This window comes from Neomonachus schauinslandi, chromosome 8 (genome assembly GCF_002201575.2).
Source record: "Neomonachus schauinslandi chromosome 8, ASM220157v2, whole genome shotgun sequence".
Classification (NCBI taxonomy): domain Eukaryota; kingdom Metazoa; phylum Chordata; class Mammalia; order Carnivora; family Phocidae; genus Neomonachus; species Neomonachus schauinslandi.
In genome coordinates this window covers 15,104,270-15,121,421 of record NC_058410.1, presented here as the reverse complement: position 1 = coordinate 15,121,421, position 17,152 = coordinate 15,104,270, and the positions used below count along the sequence as shown (strand labels likewise).

The 17,152-nt window shown below is 39.6% G+C and overlaps 1 protein-coding gene across 3 annotated transcripts in view; it reads left to right on the top strand.

Moving 5' to 3' along the window:
• The window catches only part of ESR1 (estrogen receptor 1), a 275,553-nt gene that overhangs the window by 20,323 nt on the left and 238,078 nt on the right, over nt 1-17,152 (top strand). For 2 of the 3 annotated variants that reach the window (XM_021693344.1, XM_021693345.1), the window contains one exon: nt 12,342-12,532. In XM_021693344.1, the coding sequence (XP_021549019.1) occupies nt 12,342-12,532 (191 nt within the window). Of the gene's footprint in view, nt 1-12,341; nt 12,539-17,152 lie in introns of all 3 variants that reach the window. The other variant, XM_021693343.1, reaches the window with a different exon arrangement.

The window sequence follows — 17,152 nt, the reverse complement described above, 5'->3', positions numbered from 1 at the left end:
AGTTTAGAAAATTCTGGCAAACTGGAAGTGACTTATCCAAACTTGAAATTTCTTTTGCTTTATTATCTCTTCTTGTCTATGAGAAGTTTGGGTAGGCAGTTGAACACATATCAGGGCTGATTTATTAACCTCTTAAGGTATTTCTAGTTATTTTAAGGATATCATGACATAGTTCCATATAATTCACTTAATTGAATTCAATTTATTTATTTTATTTTTTAGAGATTTTATTTATTTATTTGACATAGAGAGCGCGCATGCACGTGCATAAGCAGGGGGAGCAGCAGAGGAAGAGGGAGAAGCAGACTCCCTGCTGAGCAAGGAGCCCCACTTGGGGCTCGATCCCAGGACCCCAGGATTATGACCCAAGCCAAAGGCAGACGCTTAACTGACTGAACCACCCAGGCGCCCCTGAATTCAATTTAAATACATTCAAAAGATTTTTTTTTGGCTGCCTCCTATATATTAGATGTTGCTCACAAGGATTCCGCAGTCTAACTGGCAGACAACCTGTGTAACCATTTATTGCAATGCAGGGTGAAGAGGGTTGAGAAGATGTGGGCACATTGTATAGAGGTAGCAGAGTGGAGAAGCTGAGTCTGAATGCTATTAGGATTTCTCTAGGCTCACAGGGCTGGGCAAGGGTATTCTTGGCAGGAAACAATATGAGCAATGGCCTGAGGCGAGCGAAGTTAATGGCAGGTTGGGAAGTAACTGGCACATAATTGGTTGCTGGAAGATGGGCAAAGGAGCAGCAGGAGATGAGTCAGGAGAAAGAGGTTGAGGTGTTCCAGAGGGTTCTAGGTACTTTGACTGTAAGCATCTTTGCTGCCAGCATTTTTGCTGCAAACATTTTTAGTGCATAATTGGTTGTAAAGTAATTTTGCCATAAAAGATAAAAAAAATGGATTGACAGTTGGGTTTGTTTGACAGTTTGGTTTCCTTTCTCTGTTGACACAGTGCTCCCATTTTTGTTTAAAGATTTTATTTGTTTATTTGAGAGAGAGAGAGAGAGAGGAGGGGGGTGGAGAGGCAGAAGGAGAGGGAGAAGCAGACTCCCTTCTGGGCAGGGAGCCCAACGTGGGTTTCAATCCCAGGACTCCGGGATCGTAACATGAGCCCAAGGCAGACGCTTAACCGATTGAGCCACCCAGGCGCCCCAGTGCTCCCATTTTTTTTTTTTTTAAGATTTTATTTATTTATTCATGAGAGACAGAGAAAGAGAGAGAGAGGCAGAGGCAGAGGGAGAGGGAGAAGCAGGCTCTCCGCTGAGCAGGGAGCCTGATGTGGGACTCGATCCCAGGATCCCGGGATCATGACCTGAGCTGAAGGCAGATGCTTAACCATCTGAGCCACCCAGGCGTCCCAACTCCCATTTTTTATTATATAAATCTTAACCCTCATAATAGTCTATATAGTGGTACAGAGATTTGAACACACATTTCCCATAGAATTTTGGAATATCTTATCAATGAACGTGTGACATATGTCAAGAATAAATACCAGTGTAGGCTTTCACAATGCAATAACAAAGCTCCTTTACAAATATGCGTCCTTGTATCGGGAAAGTGATGCCTCTTTTAAGGAAGGGGGAAATTCTAGCAAAAAAAGAAAAAGTGCAATGAGGAGACGAATCAACAAGCAAACAAGAAAAAAAAAAAACTCTTTAAACAACTTTGAAGACAAGTGCTTAGATGCAATCCACAAAATAAAATCAGTTATTTGCACAGTGTTGGCATAAATCTCCACTATACATTTTGAGCATAATCAAATATTTTCAATTTGCACTAAAGTCTTTTTAATTTTGTTACTCGTTTTTCATGTTTCATTATGCCCTTTTTAATGAATGTCACTCTTCTGATTTTTGTGATTTTATCTTTAACAACAAAATTGCCTCATGGGCGATTAGTTATGTGGTGAAAATGCTTGTGGCAAAGATGCTTGGGGGGGGTGGGACACAGGAGGATTCTAGAGAGCACTTTGCTTATGTTAACCTTAGTCAAAGAGATAATAATAGCACATCAGAACTCCAAAACTTCCTGAAACTTATGGAATTGCTGTCCCCAAAAAGGCATATCATGCACAGGAACCCAATCTTCTTTGCCCATGAGATCCATATGGCGTGTGGCTCGATACATGTCCCACGTGTTCCTCGTGTCTCTGACACCATCTGCAGCTGTGGTCACGGCTACATCACAGAGAGATCTATTGTGTCTTCTTAGAAATCCACAAAAGAATGGGCTGCTCTTTGAGCTTGCTTCCTGTTGGGTGAATTGGAAAATCAAAGAAGAGTAACTCGAAGATTCAGTTTTAACTTCGACATCTAAGAGAGCCTTTGGTCCCTACTGCAATTCTGGTCACTAATTATGTTTAAAGATTTGATGAAGTCATTCTGTGCAAAAGAACCTCTCTTCATTTTAAACCAAATCCAAATTGTCTCTTATTCCAGAATCCTTTGCTTTGGAACTCTCTCTAGCCTTGCGCGCTAGCCTGGCCAGAGAGACACAGTAGATGAATTCTGCTTACTTTGTCTTTGATATCTCAGCTGTATTTTCTTCTATTCAGGTTCCCACTTCAAGGATTGCTGGTAGAGTTCCGTGAACTAAGAGAAAGTCAAATATACAGAAGTACTTTCCATCTTTCCTTTGTCTCTCCATTTCTTGTTCCTTCCCTCTAGTATTTTCCCTCCTGTTTCTCATGGCTCCTTTAGAGAAGCGACTTTTTTTTGCGGGCAGGTCATGTTAGCGGTTAGAAACACGCTGGCCCTCACCGACAGCTCCCTGTGATGGGATGGGTGTTTGTCATCTAGAATCAGTCTCGGACAAAGGAGGCAGTGCTGAGCAGACCGAAACGCAGTGCAACCGCCTCTCACCATCTCATCTGCACACATTTTATTACTCTTGGGAAAGAGTTTTGAAACATGGGCTGTGCATTCATGAGATCATTGAAGAAATTCTAGCTGGCCACAGATGTATTATTGGTCAGAGGCATAGGACAGAATCATGGTCCTACAATCACAGAGCTGGAAAGGAATTTAGAAAACATAGTTGGGGTTTCTTCTCTTACAGAGAAGCAGCTGAGACCAGAGAGGTTTGGTGACTTGCTTAAGCCCATGCAGCTGTCTTGGCAGCCTTTTGTCTAGAACCCAGGCATCCTGACCCAGCCTAGAACTTTTCGACCACAGTTCCCTGCCTCTTGTTAAAAAAAAAACAAAATTCAACAGAGTCAATTTGAAGATTTAATTAGCTTTATGAAACCATTCATGAATCAGTGAGTATCTCATCTAGCAAGGACAGGGCCATTCTGAGGAGCTGCACAGAATGGAAGGTTTTTATGGGAAGGAGGGTGGGGCAAGAGAGTTAGTAGCAAAAGAAAAGAAAGGATTATTCCAGGCAAGATCTTCTCTTAGGGGGAATGGCAGGGGGTCTTAGTGTGCCGATGACCTCATCTTCCTTTGAGGGGATGGGGAAGGCGCAGGTAACAGATTATCTAACTGGTGCTTTGCTTATCAGAAAATTCCTGATGGATAGTTTAAGACTTACATTTCCGGGGAGGTCGAAACTGCCCTTAGGTTAGGGATCCAGTCCTGGTTTACTGACCTGAGGCTTTAACCTAAGTGATGCCATTTTGGGCCTATGGTTTTCTTTTCAACAGTCCCTTATTTTATCCTGAAGTTTATTATGTTTGTCGCCATGTGATCTTTAATGGCATACAGACTCCCAAATAACTTCTGTAAGTAAAAATTTCCATTTGCCCTTCTGGACATGTTTGTGTGGGCTTTTTATGTGATGACATGTTGTTCCTATCTCTTGGATAGGGTCATAAAACGAATGATTTATGGATTATACTCAAAAGCCGACCAGAGGCCAGTGTTAGAGCAGGACTGTGTTTCCCAGAGTCCCACGTCTTCCTCCTTGAGTTGTCTGCTTCCCAAGGGCAGAGAGGATCCTCCTCTTCCTTCTGTTCCCCGTCTTGCTGCCCCTGCCCGTCCCCTCTCCTGTCCTTTGCCCTCCTACACTCCCTGACTGGCAGCGAGTAGATGCTTATGCCATGCTGTTGAATGAATGAATGAATTTCTTAGTATTTCTGCATATGAGTAGATTATTATCCTCCTAATATATGTCATATTTTGTGTGGAAATTAAGCTGGAAGTCAGACTTGTTTTAAGAAGGTGTTGTGTCAAACCACAACTCCTCTCTTGACTTATCTCTTTTGTGTCATCCACATGCCTTGTTTCTTGCATCTTCTCACTTTGGGCTTCTTGGCCTCACCGTTCATTAGCACTTGCAACAGGTTGGTGTGAATAGAGAAAGGAGAGGTGAGGAAACTCAAATCAGGTCATTTGGTTACACATTAGTAACCGAGCACAGATGCAAAGATATTGACTAAATGGGGTTTTAAGGAACTTTATGCCAGGTGATTCTTGTTTCCCATTAGTGTGGAAAATCAACACTTGCTTGTATTTTGGGGTGAAGATATTTTTCTTAAGTGAGTGGGAAAACCTCTTGACATTTTATAGAGAGCCTTACATTTTGAAGGGTGAATGCTAATGTTCTTTGTGCAGAATTTCAGAACTCTTATATGCGAACATTAACAACACATCACTTTTCATTTGTTGATGAGTTAAAATAGATATGTTCTGTAATCCTATCTTAAGGAAATATTCAAACTTTCATCCAGCTATTCTCCTGTATGGTTGTCAGCTCCATTAAACTCTCTTTCCATGGAACTCAACAGAGTTCTCAACCTTTGCACTAGAAATTGGATTAGCGTTTTCCTTTAAAAAACTATTATTGGCCGGGTAATAAATAATTGGGGGCAATTTCAAATGGGATTATTATTTATGAGATTCGGGATGATATCTGAGGTAAGGATTTTGTTCCCAGAGCATGTGACATACTCTGCCTTTGGCTCTCACTACCTTTGGGTGGAGTTCCCAAGGATTCCATTCTCTCTTGGGAGTCCCGGGCTCAGGGATCAGCCTGCCTGATACCTTGACTCCACTGTTGCTTGATTGTATGACTTCGGTGAACTCCTTGTCCCTCTGTACCTTGGTCACCTCATTTCTAAAACAAGAGCACTTATAATAGTACTACTTGGGTTAGTTTGAGGGTTAAGTGGATCAATGACCCATAAGGCACTTAACAGTAGTGCCAGCCACAAACATTAATGGCCTGTGGAACTTCGCTTGCCTACTCTCCCAGCTCCCCTTATCTTATTAGGCCAGGGGTCTTGCTGGTCTTCCAGAAATCCAGGGTGTGGTTTGAACTTTGGGCAGAACTTTGAACCAGAAGCTGAAATTCTCTACCATTTTAGATCAACTTGTACCTTTTTTTTTTTTTTTTTTTTTTAAGAATGTCTATTTACTGCCATGGAAAATAAATAGAGATTATATTAAAATTCAAACATAAACCTTCAGAGAGTGTGGTAATACCCACAGGTAAGTTCTGGTCCTAGGCACAAACCATCACTAACTTATGCCCATTCATATTTATATATATAGCAGAGAGATGGCAGTTGAGTGTGACCACACACATGGCTAATATTGCCATAAAGAAAATGTCAGCTAAGGATGACAGAGGGCTGGGGGCAGAACCCTGAGAAACACTGACATTTAGGAGCCTGGTAGAGGAAGAAAATACCGCAAAGGAAACAGGCGTAGAGTAGTTGCCAGAGAGATGATAATCCAGTGTCAAGAGAAGTGGTGAAGACTTGAAGTGCTGTAGGAATTCAAAGTTGAACCAGTGTGAGTTGGAATACTTAGGATAAGCCTCATGGAAGATGGGGGAACTAAAGCTTAGTTTTCTATGATAGATGAGATGTGATGGCTGATGGGAAGCAGAGACTGCAGAGAATGTAGTATGAGCAATTTCTCAGGTGGAGTTGATAAAATTTTGCTCAGGGAGCTATAGAGGGACCAATACTGGCTGGAGCAGGGAATTCAAGAATTTGAGCTTAATTCTATATGTCGATGATTTTAAAAATAAAATTTTAAAATTTTATTTTCCTGGTTTATCATGCCCCCAGAATTAATAGGCACAAGTTTGAGAGTTCGTTTGTATGTGTTTTCTAGAAAAGACAGTTTCAGAGTCTTGCCTATATTATCAAACAAGTCCCTGACGCCCCCAAAAGGTAATGACCCTCAGATATATGTAATGAAAAGTTATTGAAAGATGAAAGTTATATTTTGTGACCATTCTTTTGACAGTGGCAGGTCGGCTGAGTTTGAGGACTTGTGAGAGGCAGGAGACTACTCTTAGTAATTCAGATGTAGGGTTATTTATGTCTTAGGCAAGAATGACGAAAACAAGGAATGCAAAGGAAGATAGGCATAGTGTTTTGAAGAAATAACTGATATAATTTGGTGATGGATTAGATGGAAGAGGTACATTTAGCAAATTTTCATCAAGGACCTAAATGTGCGTCAGTTAAAATTGGGAGCAAATGAGATGTGATCCCTGCCTTCCTAGAATTTACTGTTTATTAGGGGGAACATATATTTGTCAATAATCACTCAAGTATAGGACGGGAAATTGTGGTAAGTGCCATCAAGAAAAAGTGTAAGGCACTTTGGGTGCATATAACTTTGGGGATTTGATTTGGGGATTAGAATTTCATGAGGTTATCACACTAGCACTTAATTACCCCACATCTCTAGGGAGTGGACATCTGTTTGTTCTTTTCACTTAGCTTTGCAAAAATGTTTCCTCTAGAAACCAAGGCTTTAAACATTTTTTTAAAAATTCTTGATTCATCAGGTGAATAATGCCTTTGGATTGGCTGGTACCATGGTTTATGTTTGGAAAACCAACAGTATTTGATTATGTTGAGCTTCAAACTCTTCCTTTGATTAATGAAAATCTTCTTGATAAATGCACTTTGGTTATGCTCTGTTATGACTTGGTCTAAGAGAGTCTACTTTCTGGACCCAAGATGAATGCCTTCAGAATTCTCTCCTCATCATATTGAATATATAATATCAGTGGGGCACCCATTGGGAAATATTTAGTAGTCACTGGATGTAATGAAAAGGTAACTAAATCTAGTCAGTTGAGTTTCCAGTTTCCATAGGTGCAGTGAGGTTTTCTCTTGTTGTCTGATCTCTCATGCTTCTGCCTTTCTTTTCTCTGCCATCACTTTGTTCCTAAGCCCTTGTGTGCCTCAGAGCTGCAGTGTATTCAGTCACTGACAGAACATCCCTCTATTTTTCGCTTAAGCTTCCACCTTACTTCTTTTTAGAGAATCTTTAAACATACCTGTAAGGCTGAAGAACATCTAACTTGGTAAACTAGTCAACTTCTTATCTGAGTCTTGTGAGGATATGTCCAAGATGAGAAACTATAGAGGTTTGTTGACAATTCAGTGAGAAAGGGATAAGAATTTTATAGAGACGGGCGCCTGGGTGGCTCAGTTGGTTAAGCGACTGCCTTCGGCTCAAGTCATGATCCCGGAGTCCTGGGTTGAGTACCGTGTCGGGCTCCCTGCTCGGCGGGGAGTCTGCTTCTCCCTCAGACCCTCCCCCCTCTCATGTGCTCTCTTTCTCATTCTCTCTCTCTCAAATAAATAAATAAAATCTTTAAAAAAAAAAAAAGCTATCCCCAAGGGCGCCTGGGTGGCTCAGATGGTTAAGTGTCTGCCTTCGGCTCAGGTCATGATCCCAGGGTCCTGGGATCAAGTCCCGCATCGGGCTCCCGGCTCAGCGGGGAGTCTGCTTCTCCCTCTGACCCTCTGCCCTCTCATGCTGTTTCTTTCTCGCTCGCTCTCTAATAAATAAATAAATAAATAAAATCTTAAAAAGAATAATTTTATAAAGAGAGAGATGTTTTAGCAAATTGGCTAAAGAATTAGTTAAATTTGCACCTAGAATAAAGAGATAAGGGAAGCAAAACCTGATGACATTTAGATCATGAAAATGAGAGTAGTTAATTTAGTTTCTATGAAAATAAGGAGAAGCCAAAAGGCCTTTGAGGCTGACTGAGAGGAAGAAAGATTGCCCTAAACATGGTATAAGTATTTCCTACCAAAGAAGCATGAAGCCAAAGTGCCATGTCTTTGACAGATGCAGTTGGGCTAGGCTGGGGAGAGGGAAGTTGGAAGAGATGAGTCTGGGACCTCTAATGAGGCTCATCCCTGAGGGCTGATCTAACCGCAGGTCAGTGCCTGGCCTGCCCTTGTGGCTTGGTCTGAGTCCAGGCACAGACACCTTCCACTCTGTTCCTTTCCACTACAGAGGATGAGGCCAAGTTATTCTGCATCCTAGGGACACAGATCTTAGTCTGGAGGCAGTTGTACCAAATTGCCTTGGCCTAATGGATATTCCAGAAAACCTGAACATGTTTCAAGGTGCCACAGGGCCTTGCAGACAATGAGAAGATCTCACTTGCCTTTTAGGTTGATCTGGATTATATTTTTCATGACTCCTCCTCCTGTTTAGGAGCATTCATAGAGCAGGGTTGAGCCAGAATGATAACTGACAACGTTACATATATGATTTTCCAAGTTGGATAAAAAAGTTCCTTTATGGAAAGGAAATATGGCCTGTGTAATTTCCTCTCTTCTTTTTTTGAGGCCTTCTGGTTTTATGCTCTATGCCTGCAGTAGATTTTCAGTATTTCAGGGACATCTCAAAGATAAAGTGTAGATGGAAGGTATTTTGCTGGTAGCATACATCTCTGTGAGATCTGGGGAAAATGAGCTTTTGCTGTTAAATTTTTTACCAGTACTTTTAAAAACAATATTTACGTATTCCATTTATATTGTAAAAATGATCACTTTATTGATTCAGTCATTGATTAATTCATTTGATATCAATATTTATTGAGTCTCTATTTTGGATGAGGCACAATTGGATGAGGCACATAAACAATTGGGGTTCCAAAGATGAGTAAGACACGAGCAACTTAGCAGCAATGGAGACACACGAATATACAACTGAAGCGGTAAGAATGTAGCAAGTGGTAGAAGTAAAGAAAAACTGGCCATTGAGTTCAGAACAGGAATAAATTATTACCAGGGTGAGGATTAGGAATGGTTGGTAAGAGAAGTGACCTTAAGATGCAGTGATTACCTCAAACCCATTTGGATGGCTGCTATTAAACAAAACAAAACAAAACAAAACAGAAAAAAACATATGTTGGGAAGGGTGCAGAGAAATTGGAACCCTTGTGCATTGTTGGTGGGAATGTAAAATAGTGCAGTTACTGTGGAAAACAATATGACAGTTCTTCACAAAATTAAAAATAGAACTACTATATGATCCAGCAATCCCACTTCTGGGTATATATCCAGATGAACTGAAAGCAGACTTTCACAGAGATATTTGAACATCCATGTTAATAGCAGCATTATTCAAAATATGGAAGCAGCCCAAATGTCCATTGTCTATTGGTAGATGAATGGATAAACAAAATATGGTAAATATGTACAATGTAATATTATTCAGCCTTAAAAAGAAAGGCAGTTCTGACCATACTACAACATGGCTGAACCTTGAGGGCATTATGCTTAAGTGAAATAAACCATTTACAAAAAGGCAATTAGTATATTATTCCACTTATATGAATTATTTAGAGTAGTCAAGTGCATAGAGATTGAAAGTAGATGGTGGTTGCCAGGGCCTGGGGGGGAGGAGGAAATGGGGAGTTGTTGAATGGGTGTGAAGTTTCAGTTTTGTGAGATGGAAAAGCTCTGGAGATTGGTTAACACCGATGTGAGTAACTTAACATTATTGAACTCTACACTAAAAAATTAAGATGATAAATTTTATGTTATATTTATCCTACCACAGTTTTAAAATTTGCAGTATTTTATTATGCAGGGATGGGTGGAAGATGCTCGATACTTTGGAACTTTTGTCCATGCATATATCATTCACTCCTTCCTTCCTTCCTTCATTCAACAAATGTGTATGGAATGTCTGCTACGGGCTGGGCCCTGAGCTGGGTATTGAGGCTGCAGTACTTAAGATTGATAAGGCCTCGAAATTGTCAGTGTCCAGCTTGCTAACCACACTGCCCCCCAAAGGCCCTAAGCTCCTATAGTTAAATATTCACAGCTGCTTCCTACTGCCTTGAATCATCATAAGATGTTAGTGAACGAACAGTACAAGATTGAGGTTGATTGGGGAGAGGGGAGTTCAACAGCATTGTGATGAAATGGAAGGGGATAGGCAGAAGAATATGAACTGGAACTGAAAACTGCAAGCCCGTGCTCTCTAAAGATATTAAAAAATAAAGAACTTCCATTTGAGGCTGTCAAAGTAAGAGCTGTGTCATTTAGAATGGAAAAAATCGGCCAAGTCAGACGTGCTTAATGCAAGGAGCTGGTATTTTGTGAGTGTTATGGCAAGTATTGTTTGAGAATCACTGCCACAAAACTGTGGACAATACCAATGAGTGATCAGAGTAGGAAAGGGTCATAAAATTTGAGCTAAAAGGAAAGACAGGGCTTGTGAAAGGGAGGGCCAGTGAAAAAGTCAGTGTGGTCTCGTTATTTGGGTGGGGAGTAGAAGCAGGAAGCATGAGTTTCTTTAATCAGAGACCCTGGAAACTCTATCTTAAATTCATTTTATCTCATCCTAGGTTGGTTTTTTAAAATTTACTTTTTATTCTTTTTTTAAGATTTTATTTATTTATTTGAGAGAGAGAGTACAAACAGGGGGAGGGGCATAGAGACAAGCAGACTCCGTGCTGAGTGAGGAGCCCAACAGTGGGGCTGGATCCCAGTATCCTGAGATCATGACCTGAGCTGAAGTCAGAGGCTGAGCCACAGGTGTTCCAGCTTTTTTTTTTTCTATTTTCTTTCCTTTTCTTTCTTTCTTTCTTTTTTTTTTTTTTTGGTATCTTCACTCCATCTATCCTTCCAGTATCTTTCAACTTTTCTTTTTTTCCTATACACTCTGAAACATTCTATGAGTTCATTTAAATACATTATTGAGTGCCAACTACATACCAGGCACTGTGCTGGGCTCTGACCATGCACCCTCATTTCTCTTCCACTGCTTTTATTCGGTTGCACATGCCTAGCAAATCCTTGATCTAAGTTCTGATCTTATACTGGTTAAATGAGAGATGCAAACTTCATCTCATTTGCTCCTTTTCTTAGCTCTTTTTTCTCTGTCTTCTTCAAGGTGTCTTTGTTGAGGCTGTTCCTTCTACCTGTGTCTTGAATCCCAACTGCTATACTTCCCTGGACTTTGTTCTGTTCTGCCCTTCTCTGTACCCCCAACTCTTCCCTCTCTTTTGCCCATTTCTTTCAGTCTAGGTGAGGCTTCCACTTCCATTCTGAAAATCCTTTTTTTAATCTTTATGTTCTTGAGCAACCACCCCACCCCATCTCTTTCTTTACCCGTTCTCATCTAAGTTCTCAAAGGAATGGCCTTCACTCATTTTCATTTCCTCCTACTCCATTCTCTTTCCCACCCACTGGATTTTGGCTTGTGCTTGTACATCTCTACCAAAACTCCTTGCTAAGGTTCCTCTTTGTCAAATCCTACTTCTATGTCATCAGTCCTTGCTTTATGGGACTTCTCTGCTCCATTTGGCACTGTCAGTCACTCTTCCATCTGAAAGCTTTCTACTTCCTTAAAACTTTTTACTTCTCCATTTCCTGCATTCTCCCAGAACTTACTGTTAATTCTCAGGTTTCTTTCTGGGATATGCTTCCTCTACGAACTTTTTATAAGGTTGGAGTAATCATCTGTGTTTCTCTGCTCTTCTTATTCTACATGCTCTTAAAGAGGAGTATTGAGTATTGAATGGCACCCTTAACTTATAGACAAGTTATAAAAACTGATATCTAGGGTTACATGGTAACAGTCACATAAAAATTTGAATTGTTATCTTTCTATACATGTTCTGGGTTGCTCATCAGTTCATTTGAGTTTCAAATGCTCCAGCTGCTTTTTACTTTGTCTCTATTTCCTAAAGGTACTTAGTGTGTCTAGAATTGGAATGAGCATTGGTCTCTAATAGTTCTGCATTAATTGTGAATCCCTGAAAAAAAAAAAAAGTGTAAGTCTATTAAAAACAAGTTAATTTCATCTTGTCATTTTTCTAAATAATATATTCTGGTGTAGGCAGTCCATTTCTTAAGCAAGTTTGCAATAAACAGTTTCCCCTCAAGGTTGATATCATAGGCAAACACCTTTTGCTGTAACAGCCGGCAAGAGGTAATGAAAGATTAGCTTACATTATGATTCATTATTTCAAAATGTCAGAATAAAGTGGATCTGCTGCATCCCCCAAGCCTCTTATTCTTTAGAAGAGCATACATGTTTTGCTTTTCTAATGTTAATAGATTCACTGTTTTTATTTTCTCCTACTTTCCCCCCCCCCCACCAGGCCAAACTCAGACAATCGGCGCCAGGGTGGCAGAGAGAGATTGGCCAGTACCAGTGACAAGGGAAGCATGGCTGTGGAGTCTGCCAAGGAGACCCGCTACTGTGCAGTGTGCAATGACTATGCCTCAGGCTACCATTATGGCGTCTGGTCCTGTGAGGGCTGTAAGGCCTTCTTCAAGAGAAGTATTCAAGGTAATAGTGTGTTGAAAACAACTCATTCCATTTTTAATCCTGAGGGGAAGCAACTGAAAAAGGAAGGCATATGAGCAGTCCTTTGTAGAAGAAAACTCTAATACCTGGTAGGTCCACTAGTATGTCGGGTAGAAACATGGAGAAAAACAAAGTTCTCAGGAGAAAGAGTTGACGAAGAGACCAGGGCAGTTGTAGCTGAGTAATTATGCTTCCTCCATTGGCACGATCCAAGCAGTCTTGAGCAACTCTATAGGAAGGGGACTTTAATAGCTGGGTCTGGAGAGGTCTGTGCCCTGATTAGGGGATGGCAGGTGGGTATTCATTTGTTGCAGGCAGCTAGGCTTATATGATACCATGTAAGATGAGTTGTCTCTACATTATTACTTTTCCACCTTGGCTGTGTGCAGATATGCATTCTGTTCTGATCTTTGCTCCAGACCACCAGTTCTTTGCACCAATTCTAACTTGACAGGTTCTTCCCTTGCTCTTCCTCCATCTCTTTGTTGTCTCAGTGGATGATATCACTTTTGCTAAAATGAGAAGACTCAATAGCTGGTGACCTGTAATAGGGACATATTATCAGTAGAAGTGGTTAGTAAGTATTTACTTGTAACATTTCATTCACCTGTGTGCCTGGATCCTCTTTTGTATGTGGCTTACCAAGAGCAGCTTCTCCCTTCTACTGCCAGCTCCAATTTATTTGTACTCCAAGAATGTCTATATTGTTGCATTTTATAGGATGCCCTGGGGGAAACATAAATCATTTCTACTACCTAAAGTATCTATGGTAAAAATCCTTTGTCTGACAGGAATAGCAGTCTGACAGGAGTTTAGGTTAGCTGAATTAACTTTGTCTTGGTCCATTTTATTTATTTATTTATTTGTCTTCGTCCATCTTAAAAGCAGCTTTTGACAGTTATTACTTTCAACATCTTTTAGAAACCTACTGTAAGATTTGCACTTTTTTGTTGGATTTTTTAATAAAATTAATGATATTCTCTGATAGTAAATTTTTGTTAATATACATACATGTACGCACACAAAGAAATAGAGATATAAATAAATATACACATGGATATGTGTAGATACACACATATGTGTTAAAGCAACATAGATTATTTAATTTTACCACTTAATACTATCTTAATTTAGAAAAACGATATTTCTATTTGGTTTAGGTTAGCATAAGCCCCCAGAGGTCTTTCAACAACCGTCTTCATTTGTGATATTACTTTTTATTTGCTTTTATGTATTCTAAAATAGCATTATTTTCACCAAACATTTAATCTGGTATTGACAAATCATCTGACAGAGGTAGATTTAGTGAACAGGGTCAACTACAAACTTGGATAAGTCATTTATCTGAGACAGTTCTCTCATCTATAAAAATGACTGAGAGCAACTTTCAGCAGCATTTTTTTTTTTTTTTTTTTTGGTAAAAGGCCAGATAGTAACTGTTTTAGGCTTTGTAGTCCTTGTTGCAACTACTCAGCCCTGACATTGTGGCCTATAAGGAACCATAGACAATATATAAGTAAGTGGGTGTATGCCAATAAAACTATATACAAAAGCAGACCAGAACTGACCTGGGAGCCATAATTTGCTGATCTTTGATTTAATGTATGGGAAGGGAATAGATTGTTTCTAAATCTAAAGTTTTGACTATTCATGTTTATTAAAAACTTACTCTGTACCTGTGCAAGATGTTCTGAGAGAAATCAAAATATGTGTAAGATATAATCTGTAATCCCACAAAATTTGGAATTTATTTGGGAAATTTATTGGGGAGGCAAAGGTACTTGTTCTTATGATACAATTAGAGAGTAAGTCAGGATAGGGATAAAGTGCTATTATATGATAAAGATAAGGAAAATAATGGATGAATATAAGAAAACAAATATTTTCAGTTGTAAAAGTCAAATTACTAATACTAAAGATAGAAAGGACTTTTCTTCAAGGAATAACACCAATATTCTCACAAGTTATTTTCATCCTGTTTGTTCAGCATTGAAGAGTGTACTATATAACTTCACATCAGACTGAGTATTGTCTCTGAGCATTAAGGCATTAGAGCAAAAAAACACAGTAAAGAAAAATAATGCACTTAAAAAAATAGTGAAGGAAATGTGAGCTAATAAAAATAAATTTTTTATTGGTATGGCATTATCTCAAGTTCAGATATTTAGAAAATTTCTGCGTACTCTTTGATGGTTAAAAGATAGATCTTATCTCCGTCTTGTATGTATAGACTAAATAGTAGGATTTCATTGTACTATAAATTATATTATATAAAATTTTACTGTATATATAAATGGCATAAACTGCAATTTCTGCCTGGCTTCAGAAACTTCTTATCATGGTATGAAGTCCCTTAAATAAGCTTTATTAAATGAGGTGAATATTGAGTCCACAGTTTTAGAAGAAGCATAGAAATGAAGCAGAGATATTAACTTTTAGAGATAGGGAGGGACCTTAAAAATGATTCGGTTTATGGGTTCATTCATTTATTCATTGATTACCTCTACTAGGCAAAGCACTGTGGAAGGCCCTGGAGATACAATTATAAGAAAGACATGGTCCTTATTCTCATAGACCTTAAAAGGTAGTGGGAGAGTTGCACAAATAAACTGGCCACTAAATAACAGTGTGACATGTGCCAAGATGAGGGTGAGTGAAGGGTTTTATATAGGAGTCCAGACTTCACTCAGTCCTGGTGAGGGTTGAGTCAGGCTCTGAGGAGTTTTCCTGATTCAAAATTAAGTCTGGAGTATGAGTCAAATGAGCAGAATGAAGGAGAAGGGAATGGATGTTCACAGGAATGAGCATATGAGCAAAGACCAGGAGATGAAAGGGAGTTTGGGGAGTTCTGTGAATAGAAATTAATAAAATTAATTGACCATTAGATCAAACAAAGACATTCTTGGCCATGTATCTATTCTTGATTATGTAAAAATAAAGTAGTTTATTTCCTTCTTACTTCAATGGTGTTTCTATGTATTTGGCTTGTTTGTGCATATAAAAAGGAAATACCAGAGCAAGTTTAGTGGTTTCTTGTCCCATTTTCTCATCATAGTCTTGATAACATGCAACTAAAAAGTTTTACTGAACTTCTTTGGCTCTTTATAAGTCACACTGACCCTCAAACCTATTTAAGGACAGTGAAGGGTCTGACATGCAGGTAGAAACTTCTGAAGATGCTGTAGCTGTCCCTGTTTTTCTTGTTATGTAAGAAGAGAGATAGAAATGAGTATCCATCAGATTACTCTAGTGCTCTAAGTGTTTTAGTTGAAGAGGTAAAGTGTTTGATTTGAAAGCATACAAATTTTCATCCACTACTTAGTGTATAAACTTGATTACTCAAGAAATTGAGTAATGGCCTTCAGTTGAACATACTCCTTTTTTTTTTTTTTTTTTAAAGCAAAGTCAAGGATGCTATTTAAGGGAGGGGTAAAATGGGATAGTACATGAACTTGTTAATCATTGCAGATGGAGAAGCAGTGTTTCTTAAGATGTGTTGTAGGCAAAGACCTTGGATGAGTTATATAAGCAGATTTGATTACAGGTACCATCTTTGAGTACCACCTTGGACTCAAGGAAAAAAGACTCCACTGAGCTCCCTGCTTCTCTGACATTATTATTTCAAATGTTCATGAGGTACAGTGGAGTCCCAAGCCTATCTGCATACCACTATGTTGCCACTTCATATTATCTCTCTCAGATGTACAAAGAATATAATTAGATCAAACAGACATGGCCCAGGCAGGTGTTGACTTAAAGGTTAGCTAAGACCAGAAGGACATCAGAGTGGTATCATGGTGGAGTCTGGTTATGGTTCAAGGCAGTGAGGCATTAGGTCCCACCAGGAAACTGACAAGCTTTGTCCATTAGGCCTTGGAAAGCGTCAAGGGTGGGTGGTGGGGTTTGACATTCCAGCACCCTGGATAGCTCCCCCAACAGTGGCTGAGTGTAAGCAGAGCCTGACTTTCTGAACTTCAGCCCATTTAGTTGGCTCCATCCATTTTGTAGAGCTGTATTAAGGGAGAACTTAGGCCTTTTGTGCTTGGTCTTCCAAGATGGATTAGGTTTTACATTTAGTTTCATATTTCTACTCACCTTCTGGCTTGACATATGTACCCGTGCCTGGAAAAGGCCAGCAGATGGGGGAGAAGTGGTGGTTGCTCTCTCATTATCTAGCTATTTTATCTCTGGAATCTGTTCAGAGATATAGCTCAAAGTTGAAGTCTTGAAATATATGCACACAAAAATATGAAATTTTGATCTCCATATTCCAAACTTGCCCCTCTACCCTCTAGTCTCCATGCAACAGCAGGAGAAATCTTTTAAATGTATTCATCATGTCATATGGTCTTTCCCTTAAAACTCACACTGCACTTCAAGTCCAGATTCCCTCCTATGGCTTATATTACTCTACAGTCTCTTAGTCCTGCTTATTTCTCCCCCTGTTCATTATAATCCAGCCACATTGGCCTTCTTTCTCTTCCTCCAACACACCAACCATGTTCCTTCCTCAGGACCTCAGCACATTTTTCCCTTTGCTTGCAACACTCGCATCTTTACTTGGCTGGCTCCTTGTCATTCAGATCTCTGCCCAAAATCACT